The 20,253-nt window shown below is 42.9% G+C and overlaps 1 protein-coding gene across 4 annotated transcripts in view; it reads left to right on the forward strand.

Annotated features, from left to right (window-relative positions):
- The window catches only part of espn (espin), a 107,379-nt gene that overhangs the window by 61,538 nt on the left and 25,588 nt on the right, over nucleotides 1-20,253 (forward strand). For all 4 annotated transcript variants that reach the window (XM_029719800.1, XM_029719799.1, XM_029719801.1 and 1 more), the window contains exons 8-10: nucleotides 4,729-4,890; nucleotides 7,478-7,709; nucleotides 18,822-18,967. In XM_029719800.1, the coding sequence (XP_029575660.1) occupies nucleotides 4,729-4,890; nucleotides 7,478-7,709; nucleotides 18,822-18,967 (540 nt within the window). The remainder of the gene's footprint in view (nucleotides 1-4,728; nucleotides 4,891-7,477; nucleotides 7,710-18,821; nucleotides 18,968-20,253) is intronic.

Here is a 20,253-nt window from a genome sequence, read left to right on the forward strand (position 1 = left end):
AAATTAGATGTATGTTTCTGATTTTAGTTCTCGTCCATGCAAATTAGATGTATGTTTCTGATTTTAGTTCTCGTCCATGCAAATGAATGTATGTTTTTGATTTTAGTACTCGTCCATGCAAATTAGATGTATGTTTCTGGTTTTAGTACTCGTCCATGCAAATTAGATGTATGCCACAACGCGACCACATTGACCCGTTCAACAGTAAAGTAAGAAGAAAATACAGAAATCCCCTAAATAAACACAGATCGTGGTGTCTATCAAACAGCCAGCTATCGGTGTGATGGGAGGTGTTGGGGTTAAGGGTGGTTATGGTGGAGTAGGGGTGGTGGTCTTAAGACTTTGTACACGGGTCTGCTACCTATTATGATGTCCCTCAATCCCTCAGAGGATGACCATTAAACCACCTGTGGATTTCCCTTCTCACATTACACACACGTACACACTTCGCTAAGTGCTGCTCTGGGACCTTGTCTTTGGCAGCAGACGTAAGTCAACAATGTAAATACACCCATAAAGCCACATAGGACAAGAAAATATAAAATAAACAACAGGACAATATAAAGGGAAAGCGGGACGTCACAGCCTTTGGGGATCACTGTCAATTATTTCTGCCTGCGTGTACATTGTCTAGGATTTTAGACATCTGTTGGATGTCTCTAGGTTGTGCCTCTCGAAAACGAAATGAATGCGATTCAAATGTAAATGTCGACATTTGCCGGTTGTGATGCTCTTGTTTTTGTGCGATTTGACAGGCAAAGTGAGTGTCTGAAATGAGGACGTTGACCCGGTAGCTTCGAATGTAATCAACCGCCTTCTCACTTTATTCACTTTCTATGAAAATAGTATAATCCTGTATCTGATTGATTGGTTATACTCTGTGGACTATAAACAATATACTTGTCTATCTATAGTGATAAGTACAGAGCCCAAAATAAGAAATTGTTTTCCCATTGTTCTACTGCTTGGTTGCTGGGTGGTATTTCGTAGAGTACAACTATTTCATGTGTTTTGTGAGCATGACTATTTCATGTGTTTTTGTGAGCATGACTTCTTTAAAAAAGCACACACTACGGAGTAAGCCTGGCCAAACTTAACTGAGTTGTGGAGATGGTAAGGAAAGAAAAGGCCCACACATCCCAGCTTTTAATGGTCAAGCAATGCTCTCAATGCAAATAGTCGTAATGCAATACTTTGCATTAGGTAAATACCCCCCCAAAAAAGACGTAGGTGGAAAAGCACTCCATTGGTGTTTAGTACACAAGATTAAAACATATTGAAGAAGAGGTTTGGGATCAACTCATATTTACTTACTTAATTGAAATAAAATTCCACTGGGTACAGGCGCCAGTTCAATGTCTAGTTTTGATTCACATTTGGTTGAGTTGTCAACTAACCGTGAAATCAACAACAAATGTCACCATGTCATATGATTTGGGTTAAAGGTTGGGTGAAAAAAAGACTAAATGCCCTTAGGTTGATGACTTTTTGCAAATCCATTCAGTTTTCTATGTTGATTCAACGTAGTCATATTGTTTGGTTTTTTTGAGGTTGAAATGACATGGAAACAAAGTTGATTCAACCAGTTTTTGCCCACTGGGATTGTCCCGAACCTTGGACTACAGCAGTATCTTCAAAGGTCCTAGCTATCTTTGAAACATGGGTCTATTGTGTCAGGTGTCCAATGAACTTTCTCCTCAACAAGTGGCATAGAGAGCTCGGAACGGGAAAGTGAGAACCCCGGAGATGAAGGAGCCATCCCACTGGGCACACCATGTCATTTCAACGGTGAAATTTGGGTAATATTTGGTTGATGTTGACCAATGAGATTTCAACCTTTATTTACCCACTCAAAAAGACAGCTAGAAGTTTGTTGAATTCCCAATTTGTTATAAGTATGCTTTCAACCATTTAAAATAACAGCCAAATTCCAATAGAAAACTGTATTTTTGGTTTAGTTGTCATCTAAATGTGTTATCTACTCTTTCAACTAGGGCCGGGACGATACCAATATCGTGATACTCGTTAGTATCGTGGCAAGGCAACAAAACAAGAAGCGGATTTAAGTTCTTTAGGAAAATAGCCCTAATGTTGAAAAGAAACATCATTATGTTGTCATCCAGAGTCACATTTATTTATTTTCCAAGCTATAGCACACAATATTTTAAATACAGCATGTTTTTAAAGGACCAAAGAGTTTGGTCTGCTTTGTGTTTTCATTTTTGCCCTGTAAAAAATATTTGGATACTGGTATTGTCCTGGCCCTACTTTCAACCATTTAAAAGCACAACAAAGGTCAAATGGGAATACAATGTCAGATATTTTGTATCTAATAGCACAACCAAATGACCTGGATGCCAGTTGAGATTACACTAAAAGTACATGGTGCAATTTATCAATGCTGTTTGAGATTCTGCACAGATATTTATATTGTGAAGATCTCCAAGGACCTGTAACCTTTGCGTGCCGTCTTGAACATGCATGCTTTCTATGATTATATAAGAAGACATTTATAGTTACAGTAGGCTTACCTCAGTGGCAATGGGTGTGTTACTCATTTTAAGGTTGAATAAATACAGTTACATTAGTTTGTAAGATAGCCTTAACGTTAGGATACTGTATTAGAAAAAGATTGAATTGTTTGGTTGAGCATAGTTTCATCTGAGCCGTGGCTCAATCAAATCTAACTTTAAATGCACTTTAAATAAAGTTTGATTTATTCCTATTCTTTAACTTACATTTTTGGTTTAGTTGGAGGCATGAATCCAACATATAATTTGTTAACTTGTCGATAGGCTATTTACTGTATTACAAAATTGATATTGAATTGTGTGTGGTTGTCAACAAATTCCAGTTTGTCTACAAGTTAATAATGGATATGTTGGATTTACGTCTCTATCTCAACCAAGAGTCAAAGTTGAAGAATAGGACTAAATCAAATCAAACTTTAAATGCACTTTGATATTTGATTGCGTTGACAACTGAAAACAATTCAATATCCAGTTTGTCTACAAATGAATCATTTATATATTGGATTTACGTCTCTATCTCAACCAAAAATGTAAGTTTAAGAATAGGAGTTAATCTAATCTAACTTTAAATTCATTTAAATCAAGTTTGATTTGATTTAGTCTTTTTCTTTAAGTTAGATTTTTGGTTGAGATAGACGTGGATCCAATGTATTAATGATTAACTTGGAAATTACATTTGGAATCGACCAAAGCTTGAATTCCTAGGCCTAGATGGATTGTATATTTTCAGTTGAACCCTGGGTTAAATTTAAACAATAACTGTTGATGACTTTGCAAATGCTATATAGGCCTAAATAGTATCATTGATGATATACTGTGTGACTTATAAAGTATGGTTACATTTCATTTGCTCTGTTAAACCTACTCTTTGGATGACTTTGAAAGGAACAGTGAATATATTTAGTAAGAGGTATATCAATAATCATTATCATGTAACAATTTCTAGATTTTACGGAGTTTCATTAGGCCCTATTTTATGGATTTCACATGACTGGTAATACAGATATGCATCTGTTGGTCACGGATACCTTTAAAAAAAAAAAGTAGGGGCGTGGATCAGAGAACCAGTCAGTATCTGGTGTGACCACCATTTGCCTCATGCAGTGCGACACATCTCCTTCGCATAGAGTTGATCAGGCTGTTGATTGTGGCCTGTGGAATGTTGTCCCAATGTTGTCCCCATCAGTGCCTGTGTGAAGTTGCTGGATATTGGCGGGAACTGGAACACACTGTCGTACACGTCAATCCAGAGCATCCCAAACGTGCTCAATAGGTGTCATGTCTGAGTATGCAGGCCATGGAAGAACTGGGACAGTTTCTGCTTCCAGGAATTGTGTACAGATCCTTGCGACATAGGGCTGTGCATTATCATGCTGAAACCTGAGGTGATGGCGGCGAATAAATGGCACGACAATGGGCCTCAGGATCTCGTCACAGTATCTGTGTGCATTCAAATAGCCATCGAATAAAATGCAATTTTGTTTGTTATCCGTAGCTTATTCCTGCCCATTCCATAACCCCACCACCACCAGGGAGCACTCTGTTCACAACATTGACATCAGCAAACCGCTCGCCCACACGACGCAATAAAAGGCCACTTTAAAATGGGCAGTTTTGTCACACAACACAATGCCATAGATGTCTCCAGTTTTGAGGGAGCATTCAAGTAGCATGCTGACTCCAGAGCTGTTGCCAGAGAATTGAATGTTAATTTCTCTACCATAAGCCGCCTCCAGCATCGTTTTAGAGAATTTGACAGTACGTCCAACCGGCCTCACAACCGCAGACCACATGCAACCACGCAAGCCCAAGACCTCCACATCTGGCTTCTTCACCTGTGGGATCGTCTGAAACCAGCCACCTGGACAACTGATGAAACTGTGGGTTTGCACAACCAAAGAAATTCTGTACAAACTGTCAGAAACCATCTCAGGGAAACACATCTGCATGCTTGTCGTCCTCACCAGAGTCTAGACCTGACTGCAGTTCGGCATCGTAACCGACTTCAGTAGGCAAATGCTCACCTTCGATGGCCACTGGCACGCTGGAGAAGTGTGCTCTTCATGGATAAATCCCGGTTTCAACTGAACCGGGCAGCAGACATGGGACCAACACTTTACAAGTTGCATTTATATTTTTGTTCAGTATGTTATATATTTACTCACTGCTCATTGGCCCCTTTCATGTTTCTACCCAGCAACTGACTCCAGGAGATCACCACGATCGGCTGCGCCGGGTGGACTCCAACAGAAAGTCTCGAAACTTCAACAAGCAGCCCAGCACCGGGGACTACTACAAAGCCCTGGGTAGCGACACGGTCGACAACCGTGGGATCAGAGCCATGGCGCCTAACGAGGAGGTAAGCAGGACCAGACAACAGGGGTTGTTCTCTAACTCCATTCCTGGAGAGCAAACTGGGTGTGCAAGCTTGTGTTCCAGCCCAGCACTATACACCTGATTCAACTTATCATGGTCCAGTTGATTGCCTGCAACAGGTGTGATAGTCCTGGGCTGAAACACAAGCCTGCTCACCCAGTATCCAGGACCATAGTATATTCACTGTAGAAGAGGCAGACGTTTGGGGGGGGGGGGTTCATGGGCTATTCCCCTCTTTTAACATTTTAAATATTTTGTCTGGTGGTTCTGTGACAAACACAAGATCAGTTCTGTAGTAGTCAAGTCAGCCGCACAGCGTTTTCAAGCTGTTGATAATCAAAATTGCTGCCATACCATGCCCCATTAGAGTCAACTGGCTGGCACCAACAGGATTGGCTCCTGTAGCAGTCGGTCAGACCAGTGCATCCCCCAGTGACTGCCCTCTAATCTAGCAGAACTCTGTTTCTCCCAGGCCCTAATCCTCACCTCAACCCAGGTCCTGCTGCCCCACCTGACAAGCCCGCATAGAGCAGCACAACTCTGTCGCGGGACAGAGAAAGAAACTGCTGTCCTAAAGGGCCACAGACGGCAGTGTGTCTCTGTGCAACATAACATAACATCCGATACCAACGGATACCACCTGATCTCCGCCCTGTTGTGAAAAACACAGGCACAAACAAACTGATTACTGTTCCATTATCCTCAAAGTGAAGCTAACCAGGACTGCACTGTACTACCAGGGAAATGACATTTTAATGCAAACTTGGTTTTATAATAAATCTGTGCTTAACCTTTCAAAGGTTGCACTAAGGTATACAATTTGGCTTTTCTTTGCTTCTTAATATTGCTGCTGCTGTAACATTGCTGCCACCCACTATGCGTTGTCTGTTTTCTGCTAGTCCACCACCACCCCTGTTTGGTTCTTCTTTTTGTTCCCGTTAGGGGGATTGGTATAACTCGGTCACTGCCTGTAGTTGATTAATAATGGTAATAATTGACACATTGCTCTGGCAGTAAGCTCCCCTGAATGAGCAGAGCCTAATGCCAAAACCACATGTATTGCAATCTATTTTCAAATAAATGGTTTAACGAATACGTGGGTTTCCTGTCTGAACAAAAAAATATAGTCTATAAAAACTAAAATTGTGTTTTAGATGTTGTGTGCTGAAAAAAACGCGCAGATACATATTTCCACAGACACGCATCATGAGGTCCTGCACGCACAGTCAACCGCCCCCCTAAGGAGTGGCCCCATAATCTCATAGGTATCGACAGTTTGGTGTCGAAGGCCACTATTGGGTGTAACCTACATTGAGCCAATTAGGACCTTGTGAGTCTACATGTAAAATTGGTGTGCACTCGGTGCGCAAATTATGTTCAGAGGTGCTAAGTACTCTCGGCCAGCAAACGCTATTCTGAACCCTTAGTGTCACTCAGTGGTGTAAAATGACTTTAAAGTAGAACTTAAGTAATTTTTGGGGATAACCTTACTATTTATATTTTTGACAACTTTTACTTCACTGCATTCGTATATAGAAAATAATGTACTTTTTACTCTACATACATTTTCCTTGACACCCCAAAGTAGTCATTCAATTTTGAATGCTTAGCAGGACAGGAAAATGGTCCAATTCAAGCACTTGTCAACAGAACATCCTACTGCCACTGATCTGGCAGACTCAACTAAACAACTAAACACACACGCTTTGTTTGTAAGTGATGTTGGAGTGTGCCACTGACTATCCGTACATTAAAATAACAAGAAAATTGTGCCGTCTGGTTTGCTTAATATAAGGAATTTGAAATGGTTTGACTTTTTTTATACCTAAGTATATTTTAGCAATTAAAATGTAGAGATGTTACAAAAATATCATTTTAAATACTCGGACACTTAATCAAAAGCAAATTTTGTTATTGAATCGCACACGCACTACTGTTAGCTTTAAACCCATTCATAAAATGGCTCCCTTTGCCATGGACATCGTAAAAGAAGAAATGGAGCTAATTATTTATTATTTTTGGTAAACATCTCCCAATTTTTGCACCGTCAAAAAAGAAAAGCCACCATGGTGATCTTTCTATCATCTCATTCCTTGACAGCTGGAAAGGAAGTTGTAATAATGCTAGGAGCCAATGAACCGTATCACCCGACTACACAGAAAGACATGCCAATAGACAGTCTAGCAGTGCTTGGCTGGGCCCATAACATTATTGTATGTGGGAGGAAAGGGAGAATGATACTGTGACAGATGTACAGTAGTTGACTCTATAATGACGGCCCAATTAGACACTTGCTGTCTAAAACACCCCGTGGGAATAATAATGCGCGCCCATAATAATGGAGTGAATATGGCATAATCTAGGGTCTTTCTGGGACAGGGACACCAGTGGTGGAAAAAGTACCCAATTGTCATACTTGAGTAAAAGTAAAGATACCTTAATATCAAAAGTAGTATCAAAAGTAAATGTAGAGACCCTTTTGAGACCCTTCATATTTAAGATGGACAGGTATCTGTTGTTTTGACTGGTGGGATACGAACTAACCATTTTATTTTTTATGATCCAATCAGGGTTCTGTGCTATTGGAGGAGCCAGCTGACAGCCCCGCCCCCAGCCCCGAGAACGGCACCACGGAGGAGTTGTCCCTCCCTCCTCCTCTTCCTCCTCTCCCGCCTCCCCTCCCCATCAGCAACCCCACCCCGGCACCCCCTCCTCCCCCACCACTGCCCTCGGAAATGCCCACCTACCAGTACAGCCCTTCCTCAAACACCAACCAGCGACGCCCCTCCTCCTCTTCAGGAAGTGAGTGCCCACTGCCGCTACCTCTAGCTCTTTTTCTTTATTTTGCTGTCCTCGCTTTCACTTTCTCTCTATTTTCACTCGCCCTTTCTTTCTAACATTGTGCTGCAGTTCATTCTGAATAAAAACATGTCATGTTATATTTGCTACTGTAGTTTAAATGGTTTATTATGTCTTTTTTTGCCTGGCTATTGCATTTCACACATGGCAAAACCTGTGCGAAGTGTCAGTAGACTCCTCCGCTTCCCCTGATAGTGCAGTTTTTCCTGGAAAGCTGAGTTGGGGCAGGCGCAAAAACAATGTTATCTCATTCTGTAGAGACAGAGAGATGAGTCTGGCCTTACCGTCCCAGATAACTGATTACAAATGTATGCCCTTGCTCAGGGCTACCGTTACCTTGAGAACCGGTTTAGTGTTCAGCCATTTCCTTAATTGCCCCCCTCTCTCTCTGCCTTGACTGACTGACGCTACCTGACATGGCTGCTCTTCGCCATGGTTGCTCGTCGCCCACGTCTGCTCCCTCTGTTCTAGCTACAAAGATGCTGGTTATTTTCTATGCTTTGGGGGGAATTTGAATTTGGGGAAATGTTCAGTTGAGTATTTATGCTCTGCCCCAAAGCTTGCTTCATCAGGTAGATGTCAAAGAACGTTTTGACCATAGAATGCAGATGTTGCTTGTTTAGAACTGTCCTCAGGTAAGAGGCCGACAAATTGTTCCATTCCAGAGCTTTGGGGATCTATGACGTCAGCCTCTATAGTTTTTATCTCTATGGTTTTGACTTTCTCATATTTGATTTGTCCTCTTGAACGTGAAACTCATCTGTCTTCTACTAATGAGCTCTCTTATTCCTCCTCCTTCAATTGTGTTCATGGTCCCATCCCTCTCCTCCCCTCCCCTCTGGAACACCTGCTATCTGACTGCATGTGTCTGCCCCCTTCTCGCTCTCCTCTTATCTCTCTCTCCACTGCCGCCTCTCCAAGGCGGGGCGTTTCTGTCCCCCTCTCCTCAGTCAGAAGGCGGCCCACTCATGGTGATGAAGAGTAAGTACTGGGAGCCCCAATTCAATCTTACTTTATTTATCCCCTCATGGGCAATTAAGGCGAGTCTCAAATCAACATCCTCGTCCTCCCTCTGGACAGATGTCCTGTCTTTTAACAGTTCACACCGTTTCCTTTCTTCCCCTCCTTTCTTTTACATCCACCTGCCGTGATGCTTGTCTCACTGTCTGCCTGCTTGAGACTGTCTGTCATTGTCGACACAGTCTATTGGGCAGAAAACGACAAAACCAAAGGGGTCGGAGGCTGTATCCTGGTCAGCTGGCAGGTTATAAAGGGTTAATAAGAGTCACATAAAAGTAATAACAGATGGGTGTGGAACAAAGAGACCAGAGAGCTTATTTAAATGAGGTGTATAGACGTATACAGTATACAGCGGACATGATTCCCCTGTTCAATAACATGGCTAAGAAGCGTCGAGCATACCCGTTCTACGGTACTTAAATATATGTATCTGAAACCGCCGAAATAAGTAGCCCCAATAGGATCAGCAACAAGTGTTTCCTCCTGATGAGAGAGGGTTAATGGTGGGGGGTAAAGGGGGGTAAAGGGACTTCAGATGCTTCAATGGCCCTTAGATGCGGCCTGCAGCAGTATAACCATTAGAAATTAACCATAAACCTGGTGCCATTGCATTCCCATTTCTGTACTATTGCGGTCCCATTGCTGTGCTATTGCGGTTCGATTTGGTTTCCATTGTGTTCCCATTAGCGTCACACACTCTCACACTCTCTCTCACACACCAGTCCACACCGTTCATCCTTGCCTCTAGAGAAAATATCACACCACACAAAACTGAGCTTTCTGCATTTGTAGACTCTGAATCGCTAAAGCTGAGCTTGAGCTCCGCAATGAAGATTTGCCAGGACCAAATAGACGAAGGTAGGCTCATCGGCGGGTAATACCATCAGTTGTCAGGGGCCGCTATTTTATGGATATTTTTGTGTATGGTCTGTGTGGATTTATATCTAAATATATATATATGAAACATACGTTGTTAATCTGTCAAATGAATCAGGTGAATGTGGCCTGTAACTTTTTGCTTTAGAATAGATGATGGGCCGTGATGGTGCCTTGGAGTTGAAAGGGGACTGCTTCTTGATCTCGCTTTATGTCAATGGTCAGGCTGGCTGGCTGTGTGTGATCAGGCTTCTCATTGGACTAGGCTGCTCATTAGCTTGCCTGACTGAGTTCTCTCCCTCCTTCTAATCTACCGGCAGTGCTAATGTGAGCAGGGGTGAGGAAGGGGTGGGGCTGGAGGAGGCAAACGGGGGAAGTGGGGTAAGGCTGGATCTTAAATCCAGGCCCAGTTTGGCAAGCTGCTCGCTGTCGGCGCCAATTACCACTGATTCCTTTGGATTTCTCCCCAACTACGACGGGTCCTTTATAGACAGCTGCTCTCTTTTCTCTGGGCGGAGAGGGAGAGGGGGAGAGCGCAGGAGGGAGAGAGGGGGGAGGAGGGGGAGTAAGAAGGGGTGGGTGACTGCATGAGGCTTTGCCCCGGTTTCTCGGTCAGCCTGTTGCCGTTGCCTCGCAGCAAGTCGGGTTTTTGCCTCCCCGGCAGGCAGGAATTAATGAACGATCCATAGTGTACTGGATCGTCAAGTTGAGAGGAGTTTTATAACTTAAACTCAGGTGATGTATCTATCCTACTGTTTTATTTGTTTTGGGTGAGCTTTATGCCTTGTCTGTCATTGGGATGTTAAAGATATGACCTTTGGTGTCTTAGAAAAGGCATGATGAGTCTTGTTATTTGGTTGTGGTAATTCTATTATTGTATAGTTTAGTGTTTGACCTGTTGATTGAGTTGTCAGTCTGATTTGGTTTTAAGGTTTCAGGTAGCCCTTGTTGATTTTACCTTTAATTGTTAATGTTATTTGAATATGTTTGTGTTATCTAAACTGAGTTAGTTGGTTTGCTCTTATTTGTCAGTAAAAAAATATTGAGCTGCACCCCATTTTGCCATTAGAACAGCCTCAATTCGTCAGGGCATGGACCCTACAAGGTGTCGAAAGCGTTCCACAGGGATGCTGGCCATGTTGACTCCAATGCTTCCCACAGTTGCCAAGTTGGCTGGATGTCCTTTGGGTGGTGGACCATTCTTAATACATACGGGAGACTGTTGTGTGTGAAAAACCCAGCAGCGTTGCAGTTCTTGACACACTCAAACCGGTGAGCCTGGCACCTACTAATATACCCTGTTTAAAGGCACTTAAATCTTTTGTCTTGCCCATTCACCCTCTGAATGGTACACATACACAATCCATGTCTCAATTGTAAAAAAAAATATATAAACTTCTTTAACTTGTCTCCTCCCTTTCATCTATACTGATTGAAGTGGATTTAACAAGTGACATCAATAATGGATCATAGCTTTCACCTGGATTCACTTGATCAGTCTGTCATGGAAAGAGGTGGTGTTCCTAAGGTTTTGAACACTCAGTGTATATACACAGTACACCCATTATAGTCACTTAACTAAGTGCCTTTGTCATATTTAAAAACCACTTTACTTGTTCAATATGACAGGCATTGCATAAATACATTTCTCAGGTAACTCAACAATTGTTTAATAACTGTTATTGTGTTAATAGACAGTCACCGTTGTCACTCGATGCATTCTTCAGACAAATCACCTGTTGGCATTGCAGGATGTGTTGTCTATTCATTTCTTTACCAGATAGAAACCCTCTGTTTCTCCAATGTCCTTTACACGAGTACAATGTCCAAACAAAGTGCTTTTGTTTTCTAGATTTAACAATTAATAGAAGACCCAATTTTTAGGGCACTATTCTGTCGTAAAGAGATTGGTGTTTGTGGCAGCGAAACAGGATTTTTTTGGTTTTACACAGTGGACTGTTACGGACGCTGTGCTGGAGCATTCTTAATCTGTGCATCTTGATTGTTTGTTTCGGTTAGTTCGCGTGAAATAATTTGCTGCAGCATTTTCTCAGTTGCAGCATATTGGCAGACTGTGTCAATATATCTCTACATTAGCTCTAGAGTGGTGCAAAGTCTTGTTCTTTCCCTTGGAGCTGCACTCGCAGATTATTTGCAGATTTGCCTAAATATATCATCCGGTGCACATGACCCTTCTGGCCAAAATAGTTTTTCGCTTAGTTTCCAAACCATATGATCATTGGAGATGAATTGAGTAGAACCCAAAAGTGGAGGCTCCATTATGGTCCTGTCACAAGGGTGTCATTTTACTCCCAAGTGGAGCCAAGCAGGCACTCAAAAAATTATACAAAAAAACTGCATCAAGGCTCCTCTGCACTCATCTCCTCTTTTGCGTTTCATACAGGCCTCAGGTCAGTATTGTGTCTGCCACTGACCGATGGGCAGATGAAATATTTAACAGCCAGGTGTCTGCCAGTGCCCAGTGTCAATCGTCACCAAGTGTCTCTCTCTCTCTCTCTCTCTCTCTCTCTCTCTCTCTCTCTCTCTCTCTCTCTCTCTCTCTCTCTCTCTCTCTCTCTCTCTCTCTCTCTCTCTCTCTCTCTCTCTCTCTCTCTCTCTCTCTCTCACTCTTTCTCACTCTTTCTCACTCTTTCTCACTCTTTCTCACTCTTTCTCTCTCCCTCTCCCTGACCGATTGGCAGATGAAATATTCAACATCCAGGTGTCTGTCAGTGTCCCTCGCCACTAGGGCTGTGGCGGCCACATAACTTTGTCAGCCGGTGATTGTCAAGCAAATAACTGCAGGTCTCACGGTAATTGACACTGTTAATTAACATAAACACATTTAGCATCTCTTGGCTTCTACACATATCCTACAAGCCACTGATGTAGACCTTTGGAGCATCTACATTTTTAAAAGTCTGATAAATCCATGTAATATAGCCTACACCTTCACAATAAATCCATTACTTATTTTAGACAGGTCTAAAGAAACATGATATGAAGAAAATGTAGTCTATTGCAGAAGAACAAAATAGCATACTCTGAGTTGTCCTGATCTGGCAATGCCATATGGCTGTGGTTTACACTCATGTAGCAGACAAGATTTGCTTAGAATTCCGTAGCATTAATTTGTAGTATTTTATAGTATGAAGAATACAATTGAACAAAGCTGAATAAAATAGAAAGGATATTTTCTCCAAATGATTTGAGGGAGCTACTCCTATATGCTTAATTTAGAGTTATTTATGTAACTTTAGTTGTAATACAAACAGTGGGCTATATGTAAAAAAAATATATACATTCTAAGGCTGCAAAATGCGACTAATGATGATTTTTAAAAAGTTGCATGAAAGGCATGAGCTCTGCTTTGTTTTTTGTGTAGGCTGTACACACCTCATCAGTCTCTCATTCACAATTTGACAAGCACTTGATAATGCCTCGAATTTCCCAGCGGTATCCCCTTTGTGTGGCCGTAATGCCCCCTAAAAGAATCCATGCCTTTTGCGGCCAGTGGCCGTTTTGCCCTTGGGCTGAATATAATAATTTGTATTCCCTTCTCCATGCGTGCTGCGTGCTCCAAAGCACCTCTCACGCACATGGCTCTCCGTCACGTGATCGGGTCTTTCTCACAGGCTACAAGTGAAGATGGACACATCGGGGACGCAACTGCACGCGTATTTATCCATTTCCAAGGCGCATATTGAAGATATTGGAAGAACTGTCCACACTTCCTTTTCAGCCAAGAAGATGAGTAGGCCTAATGAACGGCAAAAGTACTAGCCTATGTCAATCTACTATCCCCATAGTACAAAAGTTTACCTATTATTTTTTGTGCGAGAAATAAATATTCCAAACATAGTCTGGGACAGGTGTGGGATGTGATAAATGAATACAACCACTAGCATCCCCCAAAAAATGTACGCAATGAGGCTGACGCAACAGATCAGAATGTTTAGCTTAAAATGTTGATCAACTATTGGGTTATTTCTTCACATTATAAGCACAGCAATGCGCACACGGCAGTAGGCTATAAGCACGAATGTTCCATTAGCGGGAAAACGCCATTATCAGAAGTGACCGCAAATGCGATTATGCATGTAATGCTTTTATTATGAAGGTGCTATGGTGAAAATGATCTTCCTCAAACTTGAAACTCATGCGCCGCCGCGTATGCATGTCAGTTAGGCTCTACACCCGTTGTAAAGCGGATTAATGTGCTTAATTTTAAGAAGTTGGCCACTTTTAGTTGTGATATAAACCTTATCAAAACATATAGGCCTATGGACTAGGTAGGCTACATGAGGTGTGGGACTATGATTTTAAAAAGTCGCACAAAAAAGGTTTGCATTGTTTCTTGCTTTACGCTGGGCATCATTCACAAGTGATAATATACAATTGATAATATTGTCACCCATCCCACTATTGTTGATTTAATCTTGTCTTTAGATATACTAAATAATATGTGTGAAATTTGTTTTGATTTAGAATTGACCATTATCATGCACCTGTCTCAAAGCAGAGGCAGGGAAAAAAATACATGTAATCCATGCACTTAAATAACAAGTGGAGGACGCTTTTCCCGTGGTTAATTTTCATGCCAGCCAGGTAGGCTATACTCCTGTTGTAAAGACAAGCAATGTGCTTAATATTAGGAAAGTTAAGATATAAATATAATAGGCCTAGCCTATAGAAAACTGATGGGATCCTCCTCTTTTTAATAGAAGCCATCACTGTTTTCTCATGCAATTGCATAGCCTATAGAAATGTTGCGCAACATGAAGTGTTTGATTCGATTTTTGATTACACTTGCATTGATGTCAGAGTGATTAGAGGGACAATAGAGTGCTGAGTTCCAGGCAGTTAAGTTAGCAAGTATGGTAGGCTACTAAAGACCATTAGCAGCATCAGAGCTTGGCGGTCACGTGGAATTGAACTGCCTTCATGACTCGTGACTGCCGGTGTGGCGGTAATACGGTCACCGTTACAGCCCTGCTCGCCACCAAGTCTCTCTCTCTCTCCCCTCTCTCCTAGCTCTCTCCCCTGAATCAATCAATCAGTCAAATGTATTTATAGAGCCGTTTTTTACAACAGCAGTTGTCACAAAGTGCTTATACAGAAACCGAGACTCAAACCCCAGAGAGCAAGCAATGCAGAGGTAGAGGCACAGTAGCTAGGAAACACTACCTAGAAAGGCAGGAACCTAGGAAGAAACTTAGAGAGGAACCATGCTCTGAGGTGTGGCCAGTTCACTTCTGACTGTGCCGAGTTGAGATTATACTATAAGAGTACATGGCAAATGAGTACATGCTGGAAAGGGTCCGGTGAACAGGTCAGGGTTCCATGGAGGCAGGCAGAACAGCAGAAACTGGGTCAGCAGCACGACAAGGTGGACTAGGGACGGACAGCCAGGAGTCATCAGGCCAGGTAATTCTGAGACATGGTCCTAGGGCTCAGGTCCTCTGGGGGGTGGGGAGATGGGAGGATTAGAGGGTGCATATTTAAGATCACGTAGGACACCAGATATAAGACTGACCCTAGCCCCCCGGCACATAGACTATTGCAGCATAGATACAGTAGACTGCGACGGTGGGGTCGGGGGACACTGGTCCCGTCCAAAGTTACCCCTGGATAGGGACAACCAGGCAGGATATAACCCCACCCACTTTGGCAAAGCACAGCCCCCACATCACCAAAGGGATATCAACAGGCCAGTAACTATCTACCCTGAGACAAGGTCGGGTATAGCCCGCGATGATCTCCCCACCGCATGAGCCCAAGGACAAGAAGGATGGAGATGCGCAAGCAAGCCAGTGATTCAGCCCCCGTAATAGGGTCGGAGGCAGAGAATCCTGATGGAGATAGGGGAGCCGGCCAGGCAGAGACAGTAAGGGAGGTTCGTCACTCCAGTGCCTTGCCATTCGCCTTCACACCCCTGGGCCAGACTACACTCAATTATAGGATCTACTGAAGAAATGAGTCTTCAGTAAAGACTTAAAAGTTTAAGACTGAGTCTGTGTCTCTAACATGGAATGGCAGACCATTCCATAAAAATTGAGCTCTATAGGAGAAAACCCAGCATCCAGCGGTTTGCTTAGAAATTCTAGGAACAATAAGGAGGACTGCGTCTTGTGACCATTGCATACGTGTAGGTATGTACGGCAGAACCAAATCAGCGAGATGGGTAGGCTCGAGTCCATATAATGCTTTGTAGGTTAGCAGTAAAACCTTGAAATTAGCCCTAGCCTTAACAGGAAGCCAGTGTTGCGAGGCTAGCACTGGGGTAATATGATCACATTTTGGGGTTCTAGTTAAGATTCTAGCAGCTGTATTTAGCACTAGCTGAAGTTTATTTAGTGCCTTGTCCAGGTAGCCGGAGAGTAGAGCATTGCAGTAGTCTAATCTTGAAGTGACAAAAGCATGGATGAGTTTTTCTGCATCAATTTTGGACAAAAAGATTACGATTTTTGCAATGTTACAAAGATGATGATAAAAAGGCTGCTCTTTAAATATTTTTTGTTTGTTAAAGGAGAGATCAGGGTACAGAGTAACACCAAGGTCCTTCACAGTTTTATTTGAGATGACTGTACAGCCATCGAGATTCATTTTCAGATCTGACAGCAGATCTCTTTGTTTCTTGGGACCTAGAACTAGCATCTCTGTTTTGTATGAGCTTAAAGTAAAACATTTGCCGCCATCCACTTCCTTATGTCTGAAACGTAGGCTTCCAGAGTCAAGGTTTGGCTTTTCCAGGAGAGGCTTTATTACTGCTACTTTTAGTGAGTTGTGTATACATCCGGAGGATAGGGGGTTGTTTATTATGTTCGACATAGGAGGCCAAACACAGGAAGTGTCTATTTTAGTAGTTTAGTTGGAATAGGGTCCAGTAGACAGCTGGAAGGTTTAGAGGCTATGACTATTTTCAAATCACATCAAAGTTTATTTGTCACGTGCGCCGAATACAACAGGTGTAGACCTTACAGTGAAATGCTTACTTACAAGCCCTAACCAACAGTGCAATTTTTAAGTAAAAAGTAGGTATTAGGTAAACAATAGATAAGTAAAGAATTTTTTTTTAAAAAGTAAAATGACAGTGACAATAACAGTAGTGAGGCTATATACAGGTGGTACCGGGACAGAGTCAATGTGTGGGGGCACCGGTTAGTCAGGCTAATTGAGGTAATATGTACATGAATGTATAGTTAAAGTGACTATGCATAGATGATAAACAGAGAGTAGCAGCAGCGTAAAAGAGAGGCTTGGCTGTTGGGGAGTGGCGGGATACAATGCAAATAGTCCAAGTAGCCATTTGATTACCTGTTCAGGAGTCTTATGGGTTGGATGTAAAAGCTGTTGAGAAGCCTTTTGGTCCTAGACTTGGCGCTCCGGTACCGCTTGCCATGCGGTAACAGAGAGAACAGTCTATGATTGAGGTGGCTCAGGTCTTTGACAATTGTTAGGGCCTTCCTCTGACACCGTCTGGTGTACAGGTCCTGGATGGCAGGCAGCTTAGTCCCAGTGATGTACTGGGCCGTACGCACTATACTCTGTAGTGCCTTGCGGTCGGAGGCCGAGCAGTTGCCGTACCAGGCAGTGATATAACCAGTCAGGATGCTCTTGATGGTGCAGCTGTAGAACCTTTTGAGGATCTGAGGACCCATGCCAAATCTTTTCAGTCTCCTGAGGGGGGATGGGTTTTGTTGTGCCCTCTTCACGACTGTCTTGGTGTGTTTGGTCCATTCTAGTTTGTTGGTGATGTGGACACCAAGGAACTTGAAGCTCTCAACCTGCTCCACTACAGCCCGTCGATGAGAATGGGGGCGTGCTTGGTCCTCCTTTTCCTGTAGTCCACAATCATCTCCCTTGTCTTGATTACGTTGAAGGATAGGTTGTTATTCTGGCACCACCCGGCCAGGTCTCTGACCTCCTCCCTATAGGCTGTCTCGTTATTGTCGGTGATCAGGCCTACCACTGTTGTGTCATCGGCAAACTTAATGATGGTGTTGGAGTCCTGCCTGGCTATGCAGTCGTGGGTGAACAGGGAGTACAGGAAGGGACTGAGCACGCACCCCTGAGGGGCTCCAGTGTTGAGGATCAGCATGGCAGATGTGTTGCTACCTACCCTCACCACCTGGGGGCGGCCCGTCAGGAAGGCCAGGATCCAATTGCAGAGGGAGGTGTTTCGTCCCAGGATCCTTAGCTTAGTGATGAGCTTTGAGGGCACTATGGTGTTGAATGCTGAAATATAGTCAATGAATTGCATTCTCAAGTAGGTGTTCCTTTTGTCCAGGTGGTGAGGTGCTGCCAGTTCTGTGCAGACTCAGGACAACAGAGTTTTTGTTGCCTGGTGTTTTTATTCTCCTCAATCAAGTTTTTGTTGCCATTTTGTTTTTATTCTCCTCAATCAAGTTAGAGAAATAGGCTGATCTGGCAGCAGTGAGGGCTTTTCGTCATTGCATGGTTCCGTCTTTCCAAGCTAGTCAGAAGACTTACAATTTGGTGGAGCGCCATTTCTGTTCCAGTTTTCTTGAAGCTTGTTTCAGGGCTCTGTATTTTCTGTATACCAGGGAGCTAGTTTCTTGGGACACATTTTTTGTTCGTTTTTAGCGGTGCGACTACATATAGGGTATTACGCAAGGTTAAGTTTACATCCTCGGTTAGGTGGTTAACTGATTTTTGTACCACAATGTCCTTTGGTAGGTGGAGGGAGTCTGGAAGGGCATTAAGGAATCTTTGGGTAGATAATCTTTGGTTGGGGTTAAGCAATTTTTTTGTTACCATTCAACATAATAAGATGTGGACTTCTCCATGTGAATATTGAAGTAACCAAAAATGGGAATGTTATCTGCCATGACTACAAGTTCCGATAGGAATTCAGGGATCTCAGCGAGGAACGCTGTATACGGCCCAGGAGGCCTGTCAACAGTACCTATAAAAAGGGATTGGGTAGGCTGCCTAGATTTCTCCCCCCTCTCCCTTTCCTCTCTCCCCTCACACTTTCTTTTCTCTCTCTTTCACCTCTCTCTCTCTCTCTCTCTCTCTCTCTCTCTCTCTCTCTCGCTCTCCTCTCTCTTTTGCTCTCCTCTCTCTCTTGCGCTCTCTCTTGCTCTCTCTCTCCCCCTGCCACACTTTTCCATTCATTTTTTTTGTCCTCCCCAGGCAACAAATCTTTCAACATGATGTCCCCCACCGGAGACAACTCGGAGCTGCTGGCAGAAATAAAAGCGGGGAAGAACCTGAAGCCCACTCCACACAGTAAAGGCTACACCACTGTCTTCTCCAACAGCGGCCCGCCGGGCAACAACGTAGGTGGCACAATATCTACAGGAAAGGGAAAGGGGGATACCTAGTGAACTGAAATGTGTCTTCCGCATTTAACCCAACCCCTCTGAATCAGAGAGGTGCGGGGGGCTGCCTTAATCGACATCCACGTCATTGGCGCCCGGGGAACAGTGGATTAACTGCCTTGCTCGGGGGCAGAACGACAGATTTTTGCCTTGTCAGATGATATGTTCATTGTAGCAGACACTTTATCCACACTCAACAAAGACTTATGATTCACATATTCTGTATGGGTCAAATCCTAACTTCAATTTAAGTCACATTTTCACTTGCTTTGGTGTCAATGTGAGACTAAGTGAAAATTTGACTTAAGTAGAAGTTAGGATTCGCCCCAAGTACGTATTCAAGGAAAAATAGGGTGCTGTTACAAACACCAGCATGCTCCAACCAACTGAGCCATCAGAATGGATAGCGTAGTATTAGCAAAGCAGTTTGACTCATTCTGGAAAATTAGGTTCAGTAATCTGTGTTGTAGGTAATATGGGATCACTAGTCACTTAGTCCTTCATTAAAAGCGACATTCAAACAGCATTCTATCATTTGGTCTGTTGTCGTTGACAATAAGAAATGTTCAAACAAACTGTGCCATCATATCTACTTGCCAACGCAGGAGTTAGCGGTTGTAGCCAGAGTAGGACAGCGAGACGCATCCCCTTTGACGTTGTCCAAAAGTGCTCGTCTTACTACTGACCGTTGGAAAAGCAAAAGCCAAAACACAGAAATATTAATACAAAATATATACTTGTGAGTCAATCGTGACTTTTTAGCTCAGACAGTAGTAGAAGTAGTCAGAACTGAGTATTAGGAGAGACCGTAACTTTGTGTACTGCCAACATAGAATCATTGTTTGCAGTAAGCCAAGGGAAACGGTTATGTCATTATAACCAGGTTGCACAGCTAAGACTGGAAGTAATTCTAGTCAATATCCACAAAGCTACCCCATCTGAAACTGTGTTCAATTGTAAAGGCTTCTGCTGCATAGGCAAATATTTGGATTTGCCCAAAATACTACAGTTTACTATATAATACTGCAGTACTTACTATAGAATTCTGTAGTATACTGTAGAATACTATACTACACTGTAGTATCCCTCGCATGTGTAGTACTTACCACTGAATGTTGTAGTATACTGTAGACTATTATAGTAAATACTACAGTATTATCTGCAAAAGAACATTGTAGTAAATACTACAGTAATGTCTGCAAAAACACTACAGTAAATACTAAAGTATATTACAATCCGCAAAA

Source organism: Salmo trutta, chromosome 28, assembly GCF_901001165.1.
Source record: "Salmo trutta chromosome 28, fSalTru1.1, whole genome shotgun sequence".
NCBI lineage: Eukaryota > Metazoa > Chordata > Actinopteri > Salmoniformes > Salmonidae > Salmo > Salmo trutta.